The sequence below is a fragment of the Alligator mississippiensis genome, chromosome 4 (genome assembly GCF_030867095.1).
Source record: "Alligator mississippiensis isolate rAllMis1 chromosome 4, rAllMis1, whole genome shotgun sequence".
Classification (NCBI taxonomy): domain Eukaryota; kingdom Metazoa; phylum Chordata; order Crocodylia; family Alligatoridae; genus Alligator; species Alligator mississippiensis.
In genome coordinates, this window is record NC_081827.1 from 235,558,010 (window position 1) to 235,576,936 (window position 18,927).

Genomic DNA, 18,927 nt, shown 5'->3' on the forward strand with positions numbered 1-18,927 from the left:
TCTAGTACCCTAAAATGTAAAACCATTAACCCAATAGGGTTAATTCTCAAACAGATTTAGAATTGGGTGTTCGGGGAACAGTCCCACAGCCCAAAACACTCCCTATGCTATGAAGTAAGTATGCCACAACTTGTTAAAAATAGTCTCTTCCATTCATTAGAGACAGCAGATGGCCATTAATCTTGTTGAAAGTATTGATTCAAACTACTTGTCTTCACTTTCAAGGTTCTTCACAGCCTGTCCCCTCCCCATATATCATATCTCCTACACTATTGAAAAGCTGGCTTCCACTTCTGCCATGATGTCAGCTTTGTCAGCCATTTTTAAACATGCTTTCTCCCACACTCTTCTCATATTTGGCATCTATGTAAACATCCACAAAGCTATCATTCCTCTCTCTAAACCTCTCTTTTGCTGAGATGCTTACAAAACCTTAGCAATAGTTATGTACATGTATGCTGAGACTTCGGTCATTACCCAGAATTTTCTTATTATTTTTTTGTTCTCTCTCTGTCAGCTTCTGCACCCACCCACAGTCTCTTGTAAGCACGTCAGGGCAGAGACTCTATTATGTAACCATATAGTGTCGAGCACAAAAGCAGCCCAGACATACAGCTCTGGCAGTACAAATCACAAATCAATAAATATTGACTCCGATTAGTCAGGAAATTGTAATGATATGAGTATGGCAGATTGCTTTCTTTGTGTATGTAATTAATATCCTACTGTTGGTTCACAAGTTAATTATTCATTTTCCTCCAGTAGTGATTCAGGCCAGCAGATTTACTGACGAGTATCTTTTTCCCTCAGCCCTAGTACAAAGATCTGCCCAAAATCACATGGATACTGCTGAGATAGGTAATGAAGACGCTAAAGACTCCCACCAAGGAAGAACAGCAATGACATCATTTTCCCAAACTCTTCTAGCAAGACACCCTACAGTCTTTGGTATTCAATCACTTACTATAAAAAAGACAGCTTCCCCACCTCAGACTTCAGCAGCAACAAAATCTGATCTAGATTCCATGCCATCTGAGAAAGCATCATCCTTGGATAAAGGGACAATAGAAATGAATGCACACAACTTACTTCTGCACCAAGAGCCTGATGACAAAGCAGCAATGGTCAGAATGACAACCGGGATCTCTCCTGACTATAATCTGTACCTTAGATCACACACAGCAGGGAGTGTTTCCCCTCACCATGACATGAGTGCAAGTCCATTAGTTTCAAGCCCGTATGCTGTTCAACAGACCCACACAAAATCTAACTTTTCTTCGAGAAATTGGTCTAGTAGGATTGCAACAACAAAGACCAAGCCACCGCATGATTTTCGAACAGAAAAGCCAAGAGCATCTGCTTTGACCGCCCTGCTGACTTCTTCATTCCGTTTGATCGCTTCTTTTTCTGATACAGCTCCCCGAAGTGCTAGCCTCCCAGTAAGGCCTTCTGTTCAAGCAAGAATTCCAGCACAGACCATTGCAATCAGAAAGCCAGATGCCTTCGCAGCGAACCATTTGGCACTATCAAAACCCATTACTGGTCTACTGCATCAGGACAAGAAAATCACTTGTGCCAACATGCCATGCTTTGCAGGAGTGCAGTGTGAGCCAGCTAAAGATGGAAGATTTAAATGTGGGCCTTGTCCATTTGGATACAGCGGGGATGGAATTACATGTCAAAGTAAGTAAAACAAGAAGGAAAACCACTGAAAGTATTTTAGTATTTTCAAAATTCATCATTATTCAAAACAATAATTTATATTTTGTTTAAATCTGTGGGGTTTTCTCAGCTGGGTTCGCACTTGCTTTCAACCGAACTAACTCGTTTTATAGTTCAGAACAAACTGCTTTCTGCTGGAATAAATGGCAGTTTTATTTGCCAGCATTCGAGCAATTAAAACAGTGGGCCCAATTTTATTCTCACTTCACCTCATTTAAATCTGGAGTCATGCTATTAAAGTCAATGGAATTCCAATTTGGTAAAATTAGTGTAAGCAGGACCAGAATGGGCTCTGTATGTCTACACAAAGTTTATATACCGTAGACAATTTATATTTTGCAAAGTAATGTTCCACTACCTTGAAAAGTAACTTTAAGTTCCTGTACTAATATTCTAGGAAGAAAACTCAGCTTGTCATCTGATATGTATAGTTCTAGATTATGTTCTAATATGGTATATTGATTCATTTATTAGTTCAAAAAACCTCAGTGAAAAAATACTACTATTATACATAATTTTAAAAGAGTGAATGTGTTTACTTAACTATTATTATATTCTTTTTTCAAATCTCTGATTAACTAATACATTAACTGGTCTTTCACTGGCAAAAGTGGGTGTATTATCTACTTCATTTTCTTTTACACACACACATGCACACATATTTATGCACAAGCAGGGCAGATCATGGTTCTCACTGGGTTGGCTTCTCATGACTCAAGAGAGCAAAACTTTAAGTTAGCTTTATCTGCATCCCAATGATCCCAAAGGCAGGTGGAAACCCCTGCTACCATGGCAGAATATCCAGTTGTTGCCAGTCATACTGCACCTCATCTCAGAGCTCACAATCACGGGGGAGATTTACCGAAGAACAACCAGGCTACCATAATCCCAGCTCTCCTGGTTTCTGAAATGGCCTGCGATGGGCCCATAGATACCCATGAATAGGATACAGCAGTTCTGAGGCTGACCTACTTTGCACCAGAGATTAGAAAAGGCAGCACCCTGAGATATGCGAAATAGCTGGGTCCCAATGTTTGGTCCTTCCTGGCTATGCACATTTGCACATGTATATACACACAGTCCTATTTTTTTAACATGTTTTTCAAGTACATTGGTATGTTCCTTAAATCATAATTCTAGCTCCAATCCTTAGCTGCTCCAAAAGACAAGAGGCTTCTTTCCTTCTGCTTCAACAACTATTCTTGCGCAAATCTCCCTGTAGAGTCCTTAAGATGAAATATTTTATTACCAACATCATTCTCTGTCTCAGAGTTTAATAATATGACACATAAACGTCCTTTATTTTTTTCTGGTCTCTGACCATGTCAGCTGACTAAAAACAAGCTTGCTGCTTTGAGATTCTGTTCCATCATAAGCTTCTCTGTGTAAGGGCCGATAGCTATCCTGGAACGTAACCAAAAAATGTCTGTGTTGCTGGATCTGTCTGAAGAACTTCTATTGTACCCCTAGCTGCTGATGTTTTCTTCCATGTCAAAAGCAGCAGACTTATCTTGAAAGATGATGGTAATTTCTTGCATTTAGGACTGCCATCATCTCTTATATTAGCTCCTGGCAGGCCAGCCAAGACTCTAATAATTTCCCTTGAAACAATAATACCCACTAAGAACAGACAACAGCAAAACCTAGCAGTTGATCAAAGCCATGTCCAGACTTTTTGAAATCTTATGCTTGGATGCAACATCTCTGGTAAGTGATCTAACATTGAGTGAAAATATCAACAGCCTTAGACAGTCTACTGAGAGTTGCCACCATCTTATTTTATAATGGAATTCAGTGAGATAAAGGAAGCAGACCATCTGTAGCAAGGTTTAATACCTGTGATGCTTGATGAAACCTTTGCTTAATAACAGTGACTGAAAATCTTCCAAGATAATATATACTACACTAAGTGATATTTTATCCTGTGTGACCAAATTTAGGTTTTCTTCTCAAGTATGTTGTTAAAATCAGAGCTAGGAAATTTGGTCTGGGGCAAAAAAGAACCAGCCTAAAAATTAATCTGCCCCCTGAACAAACTTAAAGCAAACTAACTCATACTTTCTTTGTGAAGGTTTCATTCAGTTTTGGCAAGGACTCTTCTCCTCTGACACTGTACATGGCTGTGATTACCTCCTCCTCTTAGAGCCGTCTTTGGGAAACTCTTCCCTTCGTATTAGCTTTCTACTCTTCAAAACTACAGGCTGGATATTCCAGTGAACTCAGTTAAGCATCTAACCACCATATTTTCAAAAGTGTGTGAAATTGCGTGCCTCCCACTCAAAACATTTCCTCAGTTCTCAGCAGGAGGGACTAGATGAGCTTCCACAAATTGGAGATGAGATGGATTCCTGGAGCCTCTCCTTCCTTCTTCATCCCTTATAATCCCTCAGTATTATAAATTCAGCCTAAGCACTCACTTTGTAAATGCCTTTGTCATTGGGTGGAAGGCACTAATGGTTCAGTGCAAGTTGAGGATGACAAAATGTAGGGCCCCAATGTGTTTTCCTCTAGAGAAGTCTATTGAAGAGCTTCAGGTTCAGAAAGAGAGAGACAGTCACCTGCTAGGGTTGCTTACTCTGACTGAAGCTATTCTGAGAGATTTTTTTTCCTCCCAGTGTGACGTGATGTCATTAATTGTACTGATCAACCCGTTCCCAATATCAATCTCCCAAATTGTGTTCAGTAGTCATCAGGAGATGGATGCTTATTCTGGCAGACTCCCAGCCAATCCAGGACATTTGGCAACCCTATCACCTGCAGACTTACAGAAAAGGATCAGGAACACAAAGGGCCTGTTGAAGCCTAATGGGTTGCCATGTTCACATGAATATGCTTATTTGAGCTTATATTTCACAAAGTGAAGGAGGGAATCTGAAATAGATTCAACATCAGCTGGTAGTGTCCTTTAAAGGGCAAGTACTTTATCACCAATAAATAATGATAATGGTACAGACTTAGCAGTTTTACAGGACAGTGCCTTTCACTTGCCAAGTGCATTACAGATATGCCACAATATTTACAGAGCTGTAAATATTTCAGTACCACTCTTTAAACCATATCCACAGAATCAGGGAAGCTCATTCAACTAATCCATACTTAGTGGGACCAAAACTATTATTTATAACATATTCAGAGTATGTCTAGTCATGAGCTGTCAGGTGCATTTAAATTTTAATGTGTAATATGCTAAATAACACTAAACATTATTGCTTGGAAATGCTTATACCAAATGGTTGTTTTCTAAGCACCTTAATATTTTTAATTTATGTTTCTGCTTCTATTTTTCACTCTAGTTAAGTGGATGCATCTTTAAATGCATTTTAAATACTATAATATTGAAGGAAATGCATTTGATTTCCCAGGGCTAAGAGGGTGTGGGTCTAGCAGTAAGTGACTGAGAGCAGCCGTTGTGTTACATAGGATCCTTTAGGATGGGCTGCAGTGGACGTACCCCATAATAGGGCTGTCGTTAACAGAACATTCTGTTCTAGGTATTTTTCGTTAAGAATCAGGAATAAGACAGAATTCAAGACAAACTCCTGATCTGCTGCATTTTAATTTCTCTTTCCCCAAGTTGTTTGACAGGGTAAAGACAAGCAGAGGCTTATCTCTAGGGAGTACAAACCATATCCTGAAACTACACAGTACTAGGTTTGGTGAAAGGGAATTTTCTTTTTTAATTCCTTATGAAATTCTCATGAAAATCTTAGCATTCCTATAGAGAATAAAACCTTTATGTCTGTTTCCAAAACAGGTAGTAACTTGATAACATGACGTCTAAAGAATTCTGAAGTTCTTTATTGGCTTCCCTGAGAGGGAAAGCTGCAGTCAAGCTGGTGCAATCACAGTTAAGTCACAACTGAGACTGGCTTTCAGTTTATGGAATTCATTACCTTGAATTTTTGTTATTAAAATATAGTAAAAATAATAATTTTCACAGGAATGGAAAGTCAATGGTAATGGAATTCTAATGGCAAATATTCATAACTGGATAAAACAGGGCAACAATTCATGCAAATATTTCCTTTGCCATTAGTCAGGAATGACATTTTTACAACACAAAATTGAGAAGTCCAGCCTAACTGGAACCATTATTGAAATGCCTACATTTGAACTCATGATATATTTCAACAACGTCCTGGCTGAGAGGTAACTCTCATTAGTTTCATTATTTTCCTGTTTATTATGATCTGGCCTGCAATACCATCTAAGTAAAATAGCTTCTTTAATTGTCCGGAAACATTCATGAAATACAGCCCTGAGTGAAAGGCCGGCATAAGACCACATACTACACTGTTTGGCAATGTATAGGTTTATTGCTAGCTTTTTGCCCAGGCTTTTACCTTTTAAATTAACCTTTCAAGTTTAACAGCGTACACCAGATACAGTTGAATGGAGAGGTCTTAATTGACTTTTCAGCTGCCTAAAAGGTAAGTACATTTCAGCTAAGTCTTCAGTCACAAAGAGCAATCTGCATTGACCCTGTTGGGTGGCTGCAAAAAAATGCTTTGGCACCTCCATTTGGGGAGGGGATTCAGGTCTCATCAGGGGAGGGGATTCAAACCAAACTCCTAGAAAAGTGCCCCAGTCACTAGCCTATGAGCTACGCTAGTGGAAGGGGGCCTGTCACCCTCCTTTGTAGAGGGTGGCTTATTAGGCAATGAGAACATGGACCAGAAGGAGAGCGAACAAGGGAAAGCGTAACTATGTAGCATGGTAGTTATGGTTTTTGGGAGGAAAGGATGATGGTGGTGGTTCTAGCTTCACCTACAGAGTTATTTCTGGTTTTTTTAAGCAAGGACTGTCTAATATAAAATTCTTGAAGAGCTGTGTCAGCAGAGATCAGAACTAAGGGCTTATGAGTACAGTCCTCATCGCTAGGCCACAGTGCCAGGCCTTCCGTTGCTTGCTCTGTTTTGGGTCTAAACTTACATATCTTCATTATATACCTTCACCTTACATCTCATAGCTATGTCACTTAAACTCAAAGGCTTCAGTCCACGTTTGTTCAAATGAAAGATCATAGTGCTGGATGCTGGCCAGAGACTCAGTGATCTTATTAATCTCTCCAGTACATTTTTGAACATTCTCTTTACCTAAAGAAAGTTTTCTCTATTCAGCTGCGCCAGAAGAAAAATAATTTATAATAGAAACACTTTCCAGTGAAGTCGCTTCTGATGTGCTTTATTCTCTCAAACTCTAAAGAAGAACTGTAGATAAGTGTTATCAAATATGGAGCCTTAATTTATAGGAAATTATTCACACCTTCAAGTGGTAAAATACGTATGCTGTATCACTTATATTTTAAGTAACAAATCCAAATCATTTTAGCAAAGTGCAGACTTGAGCGTCCAAATAGAGAAAAGTATGCTGCAACCGGTATTCTCAGTGTCCCCAGGCTATGAAAAGGGGATCTATAAAAATGGCATGAACTCATTTTAAAATAAAAATTAAACACTAGAGAAACACTTTTTTTTATGGGACAAGGTAGTGCCAAATGGTTTAAAAAAAAAACAACCTAAGTGTTCATAGAAAACAGTGCATACATCTCAACTTCTCATCTATACATATATTTGACAGCAAGACTGACCATTTGTAACACTAGTTCTCTCCTTATACAATTTTATCCTACACCTTTTTGTTCTCAAAAAGGTTGAGAACAAAAACACTACAATGCTTTTGTGCAATTTATAAAATGTTTATGGGAAGAAAATGTTCCATAAGATAATAGAAATAAGTTTTAGAAAAAAAAACCTGACATACACAGTATATTTTTTCTTACTGAGGGAACAGTTTACTAAGTAAAATGTTATTTTCCACAATAGCTCTTTCCCTCGCTCCTTCTGTTTCTCTCTCTCTCTCTCTCTGAAGCTACAATGTTCAGTTCTCAACCTCTGCTTTTCACCAGCAGCCAAATTGCTTTCACACATTTTAATATTAAAATGTCACAATATGTGTAAAATGTTTTGCCATCAGAAACATGTTATTTTTTTAACAATTCAGATACATCTTAAAATGTGGAAAGGACAGGAGAACAGAAGCCTGCTGAAGCAGACATGTTTCCTTCATGTATTGCTGACAAAATACCTAGTGAAAGATGGAAGAATGCAACCGAATGCCACGCAGATGTTACACTTAGACTGACCTAATTAGGATTAGCTCAATCTAAGTGCTGATCTGAACAGACATTTGGGGAGATTAGATGGGGCAAAAAATGGCTAGCCCGATCTAATGCTGTTCACTAGGAGGCGTACTAAATTTGATCAGGTAAGGCTTAGCCCAAGCTCATGAATGTTTGTACCTGTTTGGAGCAAAACCCTGGGGCTGGGAAAGCCCAGCCACTTACCCCAGTTCTGGGGCTGTGCTTCTCCTATACCGCCCACCCTCATTAGACTATTTTTGGCTTCCCGACCTCACCAGCTCTGGATGGTCAGTACCCCCTGTCAGCTCCTGCTCAATTCCACCAATCCCCCACCCCAGGACCCACCAACCCCTTTCTCCCACCCCTGCTAACTTAGATTGGGTTCCTGGCTTGGCTCCAGGCACAAGCAGATATCTGCACAAGTAGGACTCTATCTACAATCATGGAACTTAAAATAAGATGAGTGATTTTATATCAGGTCTGGGAACATCTGCACATACTCTTAGCTTAAACTGCATGCCACAGCACTTGGTCTCATGAGTTTTATGCAACCATCTTAATTAACGAAATAAAGCACCTTGGCATAGCCTTTAAAAATCATGAGGCATTTCAGTCTCTTTATAACTGTATACACAGAAAATCTCACTGGTCATTTCTGGTTAATAAGGCCAATCTTGCTTGCAAATATTAGTCCCACATGGTAATCTTTTAAAAGTGTGAAATGAAAAAAACCCTGTCAGTGTACCTATTTCCAAAGTAACAAGACTACTGTGACTGAGTAATATGCCAGACAATGTATATTAGGTGAGATTTAAACATATAATTTCCTCTTTTGCTTTGTATTTTGTGGGCAAGCATTAAGTAACTGAGTGAGCTTTGGAGAAGGCTCTTGCATTCAAGATATCGGTTGCAATAGTCATTGTATAAATATAAAACATGGAAGCAATATTAAATTTCATTTTCTCTCTTCCACCATTCATTTTACTGAGTATACATTATAGCAGGTTTACTATAGCTATAGCATGAAAACCTAAAAGTATTTTGAACCACCTTCAGTTTCTCTAATAACTACTATAGGTAAATAAATAAGAAGATAAAGTTTGTGAAAGTTTTATGCATCTAAGTTATATTTAACTTATATAAAATCTCAGCAGCAGTCCAATGTCTGTTTTTTGACGGTTGAATTGTTAGAAATACTAGATATTGAGAAATGTGAAAATAGAAAGAATTTGTGCATATGTTTGCACCGCTGAAAATAGCAGCAGTGCGCTTTTGAACTAAAACACATCGAGGGTGTTTTAGTTCAAAAGCGCACCACTGCCGTTTTCTCAGTGCTGACGCACATTTTGCCATTTATACAAATGCATGTGGCACAGCACCAGGTGCGTCAGTTTGTATGCAGAGCAGACTCGATTAATTGAGTCTGCTGTAATGCATCAGATCTCTGGCACATCAGAGCAACCAAATGTATGTGTATAATGCCCTTAGGTTGCAAGCTGTGACTGCAGTATTGTTTCTTTAACCATGTCTAACGATCACAAGAAAACACCACACCAACAAAACAACATACTCCTTAAAAAATAAACTTATTTCCCTCATCCTGTTGAGAACTTTGTTAGCAGTGGGGGGGGGGGTGTTAAATGAAGAGATTTTATAGTTTTGTAGAATGCACACAAGAATCACGGTTGCCTCGGTTCACAAGTTGAACCTTCAAAGTTTGCCAGATACATGTGCATCAACTGGCTAGAAAGACCTTACTTTCAAAGAGAAACCTGGAGGCTCAAGCAAATTTTATATTTCTGAGGTTTCAGTACTTCCTGAGTTTCTCTCTCAGGTCTATGCAATATGCTTACTTGTTTTCTTTCTTCTCTCAAAGACATTAAACTGTACACTGCAACACCTAATTATTTAGGGAAATCATCCCCTATCGCTTTGTTGCTTTGTCTGCAGACCCCCGACTGCTGAATAAAAATTCTTACTGCTACTTAAAATGATGTCATTTTGCCACAAAATTTCCCTGAAAAGCCACTGGAATCAGAGGAAGTAACTGTTGCATCTTTGGATTAGTATAACTTCTTCTGACACCGCGCAATGTTTTTTGAGAATTCACCAGACAAGTTTGCCAAGGAAGAAAAAAGGCAAATTATCTTGTCTTATTACTTGCACAAACACTCATTTCATTCTTAGTCTGCTCAGACTACTGAAAAATAGCTACTTCAAAATGTACACACTCAGAAGCTTAACATGGGGATTAATATGCCACAGTCACTCCCATCCTAATATTTTATCACTTTTGCACAGTTATTCCTAAATTATTAATGTTACCTATTTTTTTCCATGTAGCATTATTCTTGGCATCTACAACAGGGAGGATTAATTAAAAGTAACAATAAAAGGGATATGAGAAATAGTAGCAAGTTCTGGGCTCATAACTGCATAGAACTGTGTTTAATCAAGTATATGATATTGAAGTTGTGTTCCTTTTCTCATGCCTCTGCTTATTTGTGCCCTTGTATAGTGTTGTGTGATCCACCTTGTGATCATGGAGGAACGTGTGTGGCTGAAAATACCTGTTCTTGTGCTTATGGATTTGTTGGTCCAAGATGTGAAATAAGTATGTACACATTTATTTTTTTCATGCCTAAATTTGGAGAAAAAGATGACACGAGACGTGCTTTTGTTTGTCTGCATTTTGCCTCAAAATTCCAATTGAATACAGTAGGGAAATCAAAGTATAATATATTTAGAGCATTACAGTGGCTGAAACATCTCTCAGGATATATTTTCCAACGGCACATTTGTATTATGTAAAAATATTCACATCCATATGAACATTTGCTACATAAAAGCACCTCTGGTAAAGAAAAAATATTTACGATAATGTTTGTGAAATTCAAGGTTGTGCAAGTGAATGCAGTAATACTAATTCTGAAAATACAAAAAGGCAACCATAGCTATTAAGATTCATGTTACTGTGCACTACAAGCTACAAAACTGGTTCAGTAAATAGAACATCTGAAAAAAAAATCAGCCTTCAAACCCCTCCATATTAGTTGAATGGCAAAACATATATTATAGTTTCATTACTGCAGTCCTTCTGATTTAAATATCAGGTTGTCCTTGACAGGAAAATAATTTTAGTTCTGCACAGAAGTAGCTTGAATACTTAAGCTAAGAATTTTAGATGCAAGGCTTTGTCAAAAATGTGAGTGGTGAACTTAAAAAAAAAAAAACAACCAACCCCCCCCCCCCCACCACCACCACCCTAAGGGAATAGACATTCAGGTCTCTGTTTTACTTATTAAAATCCAGAGTAATGCTGTTATTTTACTAGTTGCTACTGGATTTGTGTCATGATATTGATAGGAGAATCTGGCCCAAACCTTTTGCAGATTAAGGTTTTATTTTATTTTATTTTATTTTTTAAGTGCAATGTATTGCTTATTTTGCAGTGGTGTGTAACAGGCACTGTCACAATGGTGGAAAGTGTGTGTCACCAGATGAGTGCAAGTGCAAAAATGGATGGAGTAGCCCCTCTTGTGAAACAGGTAAACATTTGGAAAGCATCCATCTTTCCTACATTCATTTCCCTGCCTGAAATCCACATGATTTATACATCCTGATGTTTGTCCTGGAATTACTCAAAAAAATTAAAATGGAAAAAAGAACTGAGAACTAATAATGGACAAATCTCAAAAGGTTCAAAATTTGGGTTTAGTGGACAACTGATCCAATCCTCAGGTTCATATAACAGACCTGGAAATCTCAGAAGCAGACAATTCCTACCGGGTTTTAAGCATTTCTGATTCTAGTATTTATCCTGCAGCTGGAGAAAAAGAAAAGAAAAAGAAGCTTTGAGAATTTTCTAAACCCCAGGGAAAGGAAACAGTTCAATGTCTTTCCTTAAAAAAAGAAAATTGAATTTTGCCATTATTTCAATTTAATATGTTCATATTAGGCAAAATCTATTATACAGTAGAGTTAAAACTAGACAAAATTATGTATGCTCTACATAAAACTGTGCTATTTTCTTCTAGGAAATTAGAGAGGGTTGGTTTTTTTTTGTTGTTGTTTCTTTTAATGAGAACAATTTTATATGTACAGAATCTGGTTTTGGTTTGATTTGTTGTTTGGTTTCATTTATTTTTTTTTTAAATATGTCAATACAAAAACAATGTTGCTCTTTTTCAGTGCTCTTCCCCCGGGTTCATGAAATAGTGATCAGCAATACTTTCTACATAGCAAAACCACCACTGTCACAAATTGGATTCATTCTTAACTGAGGATGCAGACAGAAGTGCAGCTTCCCACTGTAACTGAGAAGGACCAAACAGAAGTTCACTATTGGTTCCAGGGGGGAGGGGAGTCTAGCTGCTGGCTGGGAGACTGCAGCTGGTTTCCCCTAGCAATGGCCCCTCCTCTCTCCCAACCTCTCACGGTTTCTAAACCGGAGGTGGGGGAGGCAGCAGAGGGAGCTCATTCTAGGGGTTCCTTAGCCAGCACTGGAGGGTGAGCTGGGTGAATTGGAGCCCCCCGCCTCCTGGGGGGGGCTCCAATTCACCCACCCTACACTCCAGCACGGGCTGAAAAAGTCCCAAACTGAATTCCCTCTGCTCCCTTTCGCCCCTCCCATTCTGAAAACAGCTTGAGGCTGGTTGGCAGCACAGACAGAAGTTGCAAAAGATGCTATGTTTTGAAATGTCTTCATCTGAACCCTCATGCAACGAGGGTTCAGATTTTCACCCGGTCAACCATTTTTAAGTGGTCTGCAGCTGTGCACTTGTGTTTGGTCACAGCTATAGACTTCTTTTTTTGGCCAGATTGGGCAGAAATTGTCACTTCTGTCTGTGCCCTAAGAAGCAGAATATCAATGAATTATCCTTCAGCTGTAGATGTAGTGCTACTATTCCTGTATTTTCCCACCAGAAGACGTGGCTTCTAAGTGTGAAAGAGGATATCCAAGTGAGTCAGGTGGAAGGATGTCCACTTTGTGAATCCCATAAGAGTTAGACAAATACCAAGCATGTCAGCATTGTCAGGAGTTTGCTGGTTGTAATCTTATGCAGTAGCAGAGACTTGGGTACCTAAAGATATTACCAGCAGAAGAGTAGGGTAGGCACTGAGGAAGTTCAGGCCTTCTGATGTTAGCTTTCCCATGAATTTAATGAGGGCTTTAATAATGTAGAAAATACAATTCAATTTTACAGGTGATTATTACATCATCTGTAAAATCATCGTTTGGATGAAAGGATTAATCAAGTCTGCTGGAGTGTGGTAATTACTGCACTCTAGCAGAATCCAGTGTCATGTGCATCAGCATCCCTGCACTGAAAAACAGTGGTGGGGGCGCTTTAACTAAAGCTCGTTCAATGAGCTTTAGTTAAAGTGCCCCCATTGCCATTTTTCAGCACAGGGATGCTGATGCACGTGAGGCTTCCAGCACTTTAATAAGAACGGCTCTCAGAGCCACTCTAATTAAAGAACACCTCGCCCCCCAGCCTCCCGCCATTCCAGAGCATGTCTATAAATGCCCATAGTGTCAAAAACATTCTGCCTTACTATAGTGTTTCTAAATTCTTTGCAACAATTGCAGAATTGCTCTATATTTTTCCTGTAGTCAAAAAACAAATGAAAACTAAGAGCCGGCATTTTTCGACGGGTGCCTTGAGTCTAAAAAGTTGGAAAACCACTGCTCTAATTCAGTAAAATGAATCACTCTTCTATATATGCAGATATGAAGAGAGAACCATCATCTAATTGATTTAACTTTATTTTTCTCTGCTTGTTTACAGCAGTGTGTATTCCTGATTGCCTAAATGGAGGCAGCTGTGTACGTCCAAATATGTGCGTTTGTCCTTCTGGTTTCTATGGTCCCCAGTGCCAAACGGGTAAGAAAGCTCTGTACATTGTACTATACATTCTATACACTGATAAGGAATCTAGACTTTAATGTGTAGGGTAAAGAATTAAGTCTGAAATTTTAAAATAACTCTACTTTTTGGTGGCTTGTATTTGCATGCTTAGCAAGTTTATGGATGACACCAAGCTGGGTAGAGTAGCAGATACACTAAAGAGTAGGGGTAGAATCCAGAATGACCTGGATAGGCTGGAGAAACTGTCCCTAATCCATCAGATGAAATCTAACAAGGACAAGTGCAAGGTCCTGCAGTTGGGACAGAATAATTGCATGCACAAATTCAGACTGGGGAATAATTAGCTAGGCTGCAGTACTGCAGAGAAGGACCTGGGAGTTTAAAATGGACCATAAGATGCATGGGTGACTGCTGCTACCTTAGTCAGGGGGAGCACGTGTCCCCTCATTGACCAGTCAGTGACCGCGGAGGAGGGGGTGCCCTCATGGCCAAATGCGCCAACCAGGAAGCAGTCGCAGTGCTCCCAGAAGTGGCTGCAGCATCGCCACTGATGAGATGAATAATTGTCAACAATGCCCTTGTTGCAAAAAGAGACAACAGGTTTGGAAAATTAAGGAAAAGTGATTCTTCTTCTACTCTATTCAGCACTGGTGAAGCCTCAGCTGGAGTACTGTTTCTAGTTTGGGGTCTCACACATCAAGAAAGATGTGGAAAGATTGGAAGGAGTCTAGCAGAGAGTGACGAAAACAATGAGACCTGAGAAAAATGGTTTATGAGGAAAGATTAAAAGAGCTAGGATTACTTAGCTTGGAGAAGAAAACACTGATAACAGTCTTCAAATACAGGAAGAGTAGTTACAGAGAAGATAAAAATGAAGTCATAAATAATTTCCTACTGATAAATTTAACTGTATTCTTCTCTGAAAAAACATGTTCATGTTCTGATCTTACTCTCAGGTGTGCACTACTTATATTACAGATGGTCAAAATGTATCATCAAAATGATGATATCAACAGGGATCTGGGTTTCCGTTTTCCATGGAAAAATGGAGGAAACCACATATTTCCCCCTTTACCAGAGAAAAACATGGATTTCTCATTTTCCTGGAGTAACCCACACATTTTGTACTTTTGCAAAGAGCTCTCTGCAGGCTGGCAGAGTTCCAGCCTTCAAGAGACTGGGAGGGAGCAGGAGGAGGGCAGTATATGCACACGGCTGCCAGGCAGCCTGGAGAGCAGCTCCTGCAGGGAAGTGGGATGGGGGAGATTGAGGCCCCTACAGTGAGGGAGGGAGGGAGTTGGGCAGGGCTGGGGCTGGTGTCCAAGTAGGCAGTGCCTGGGCATGGGTCCTGGGACCTGGGGCCACAATGCGCAGCTGCAGAGCCTGTGAGGAGCAGGACAGGGCTGCAGGCAGCTCATCTAGAGGTGTGGGGGGGGGCTGATTCTCCACCACTGCACACACTCCCAAAGAGACCTGTGTGTGGGGTGGGGTTGCACTGCCCACTGTGGGCTCGGGCTCCTGTCCTGCTGACCTTTCCCAGGGCCTCCACAACCCAGTGGGTGCAACCTGGTGCTGCAGGGAACAGCGGGGCCATGCAGGGATCTCATTGCCACTGCAAGCTCCATGCTGCCTTGGCGACATATCCCCTGCACACGCAGCAGCAGTGAGGGGCAAAACTCCACACAGCCACCTCTGCTGCTGCCGCATGCACAGGGGACATGTGACCAGGACAGCATGGAGCTCGCAGCCCATGTGGCTCTGCTGTTCTCTGCAGCACCAGGTCACACCTGTTGAGCCTTGGGGGCCTTGGAGGAGGGCAGCAAGGAGGGAGCCTGAGACCACAGTGGGCAGGCACTGGGGGGAACTGGACTCCATACTCTGCTTGGCTGCAGCAGCCACTAGGGTGGCAGGGGGCTGTGGACCTGGGTCCCTGGCCCCATAGTGCTGGCAGCTGAGAGCCCGCTCAGGCAGGGCTGGGGGGGTGGGCAGAGGGCTGTAGGGGATGGGGCAAGAGGCACCAGCAGGGCTAGGGAGGCCGGGGGGGGGGGGGAGAAGCATGAGCAAGTCCAGGGGCTGTAGGGCAGGGAGTGAGCAGCATGAGCAGGACAAGGGGGGTTGTGGGGAAGGGGGGAGGAGTGAGGGGCCTTTCATTTTAATCACAGCTTTTGGGGTTTTTATCAGTGAATTTTCAATTTTTTACCAGAGAATTTGTGGATTTATCACAGAAAACCAGGATCTCTGTTTATCAACAAAAAATATAGTGACACATCTTATATTTGTTGGGGAAACATGTGCCAATTAGAAGGAGTTGGAGCAGACTCATTAATAGAGTTCTACCAATTAGAATGCTCCAGCCACCTCAGTGTCGCATGTATTCTGCATCCCCACATTTGAAAATGGCAGAGGGGGTACTTTGAATAAAGATTGTTGAAGTAGCTTTAGTTAAAGCATCCCCACTGCCATTTTGAAGTACAGGATACTGAATCCATGAGACACTGTGGGTGTTTTAATTAGAGCAGCTCCTGCTCTATTTAAAATGCCCCCTCTATGCCCACTGCAGAGCATGTGTAAAGACATCCGAAGGTATTCTAGTGGTAGCTTTCATTCAGTATATCCTGGTGAAGCTATTCCACTGTGAATAAATAATTAAATATTGAATGACAGTGAGAGAGTGTGCACAGCAAGACAATGGCCTAAAAGTTGGAATATTAGGATGTTTACATTGGCAACAAAATTTATAGGTTTTGAACCAGGCTGCAGTGAGTTTGTCATCTCCTCCATGATTTTGTGAAAGGTACCTATGTCTCCTTTGAATCTATCCCAAAAAGTCAAAATTTTATGCTAATACAGAAATGAATCACTTCGATGCTACAAACTTTCAGCTGCCAAAAAAATGCCCATTATAGCAAAAATATGATCAGTTCTAGTCATAAACTAAAACCAGAATTTTCTTTTAATTGTGGAATTTCAAGAAACAGACCCTTTTTTCACATGAAAAGCACCTGTTTGCATTTCACTAACTTACTAAACAGTCTGCCATTTTCCACCGACAGCAGAGAATCTCAACATCTGCAAACTGTAGAGATTGCTGGCTCTGCAATTAGCAGATCAATATTTAAAACGTCTCTCTTATCACTCTGCTTTGACAAACACCTGTAAGCATCAAAGATCTATGCCCCAATAGTGTGCTTCCATTAATTTTGCAAAGCTATACAAAATGCATATTTCCATATCCAACTTATTTCAAACTTCTCAAAGTACTTTGAAGGGTAAAAAAAAAAAAAAATCATCTCTTTAAGAATGTCCTCCTGCCACAGGGAGTGAAACAAGACGTATGCTGTAAAATAGAGCTGTAGCTAGAGCTAGTCAGGAGGATTATGTTTTTTGGGAGGAGGGAAGGAAAAGAGGGAAACAGAGGAACATAAGACTGATAGGTTATATGATGAGCAGGGTGTTGGGATCCAGCAAGGATGATTCAGGTTCAAGCTTGATTTGAAACAATCAGGAATGAGAAACTGCTCTGGTCCAGGCAGAACAGATGATTGAAACTTGCTCTCAAGCCTTCATGCTGTTGTCCTAGGGCACCTATACACAGGACGAACATCTGCTCTGATGCGTGCTAATTAGTATGCATCAAAGCAGACTTGATTTATTAGCACACCCCAGCAGCCTCTGTGTTACATGTATTCAGCATCCTCACTTTTCAAAATGGCAGTGGGGGTGCTTTAACTAAAGTTCATTGAATGAATGCATTTTGAAGTATGGGGCACTGAATACACATGAGGCTGCAAGCGCTTTAATTACAGTGGCTCTCAGAGCCACTCTAATTAAAACCCCCACCCCTCCACCCCAGAGGATGTGTATAGATAGACACCCCTAAGCACCAGGGTGCTTAGTAAGAGTGTAAGAGGTATGCTATCACTTGTAAGTATTTTAATTTGTAGAAAAAATCTATGCCATGTATTAGACATTCAGTTTCTCCTGAGAGAATTGCTGCTCTCTCAGAAGAAACCAGGAGTGTATTAGCATTCAGCATTTTTCTCTCAGAAAAAAAATGCCCACTCTGGGAGAAAAATAATCAAGAGGCAACCAGTTTTAAATTACTCCTGGGAGAGTTTCTCTTTGAAAAGCAAATGTCTGTACATGCTTCCCTCTGAAAGAACCCACAGCACAGTACTCCAGTATTTTGAGGTGCTTTCTTCCCCACCACCACCCTGGAACAGTGTGTCACTTAGGCTGGATTATATTCTCAGTCAAGTAAGGAGCAGAATATACCCCCTTTAAAGTCCCCACATTATGCTACAAGGAGACACGAGCTGACCCTGAGTAGCCTGGGTCAGCCAGTCAGGGCTGCCCTGTGCACTGATGCCATCTGTCTCCAGGCAGCCTGAGAGAGCCTTCAGACCATGCTGAGATGTGTGCACAGGGTCCCCCCACACCCTTCTCCTTGCATAGATTAGCACTGCAAACTTTCTGCTCTTCAGAGGATCAAAATTCAAATGCCTATTCAAGATTATCTGGGTCAGTTTTTCTACTAAGAAAACAAATCCAGGAGAATTTCTCCAAGCCATTTGAATGTGTGTACGTCGCCTAAATGTTCAGCTTCTGAAATCTCAATTAGCCCCTGAATTATTCCAATGAATTCAGTCTGGAGAGTATTGGAATTGCTCTTGGTTCTACTCTAGTCCAGTGTGGAATGAGAGGTATGTAGCATCATGTTACAGGAAGGGTCTTCACCTCATTCCTTCTTATTAAAAAAGAAATACCACCCTTTCATCAGGGTGCCAGAACAAAGGATGCTAGTCTCAGTGAATTACCCTACATTTTAAAGGACACTGTCAGATTTACAATACTAGATTTCAATCCACGTTTTTAAAAAAGAGAGAGATTGTAATACTAAACTGACTTTGTATTTTTCTTTCACTCCATTAGCTCTTTGCAACCCTCCTTGTAAGAATGGTGGATACTGTATACGAAACAATGTGTGTTCCTGTACTAAAGGTTATATAGGAAGAAGATGTCAGAAAAGTAAGTTATAGTATTTCCATTCACTTTCTAAATACTCTGCTTCAGAGATGTGGCTTTGCCTAAAAATCTTTTCCCCCATGCATGTTAAATAGAACATTTAGCTTGGATTAATGATTTAATCTTCAATTTTTATACCACAGCACGGATATCAGACATCTAGGT

The 18,927-nt window shown here is 40.4% G+C and overlaps 1 protein-coding gene across 6 annotated transcripts in view; it reads left to right on the forward strand.

The window, feature by feature from the left end:
- The window catches only part of LOC102563004 (von Willebrand factor D and EGF domain-containing protein), a 323,208-nt gene that overhangs the window by 257,870 nt on the left and 46,411 nt on the right, over positions 1 to 18,927 (forward strand). For all 6 annotated transcript variants that reach the window (XM_059727409.1, XM_059727412.1, XM_059727411.1 and 3 more), the window contains 5 exons: positions 811 to 1,683; positions 10,383 to 10,478; positions 11,317 to 11,412; positions 13,657 to 13,752; positions 18,670 to 18,765. In XM_059727409.1, coding sequence (XP_059583392.1) covers positions 811 to 1,683; positions 10,383 to 10,478; positions 11,317 to 11,412; positions 13,657 to 13,752; positions 18,670 to 18,765 — 1,257 coding nt within the window. The remainder of the gene's footprint in view (positions 1 to 810; positions 1,684 to 10,382; positions 10,479 to 11,316; positions 11,413 to 13,656; positions 13,753 to 18,669; positions 18,766 to 18,927) is intronic.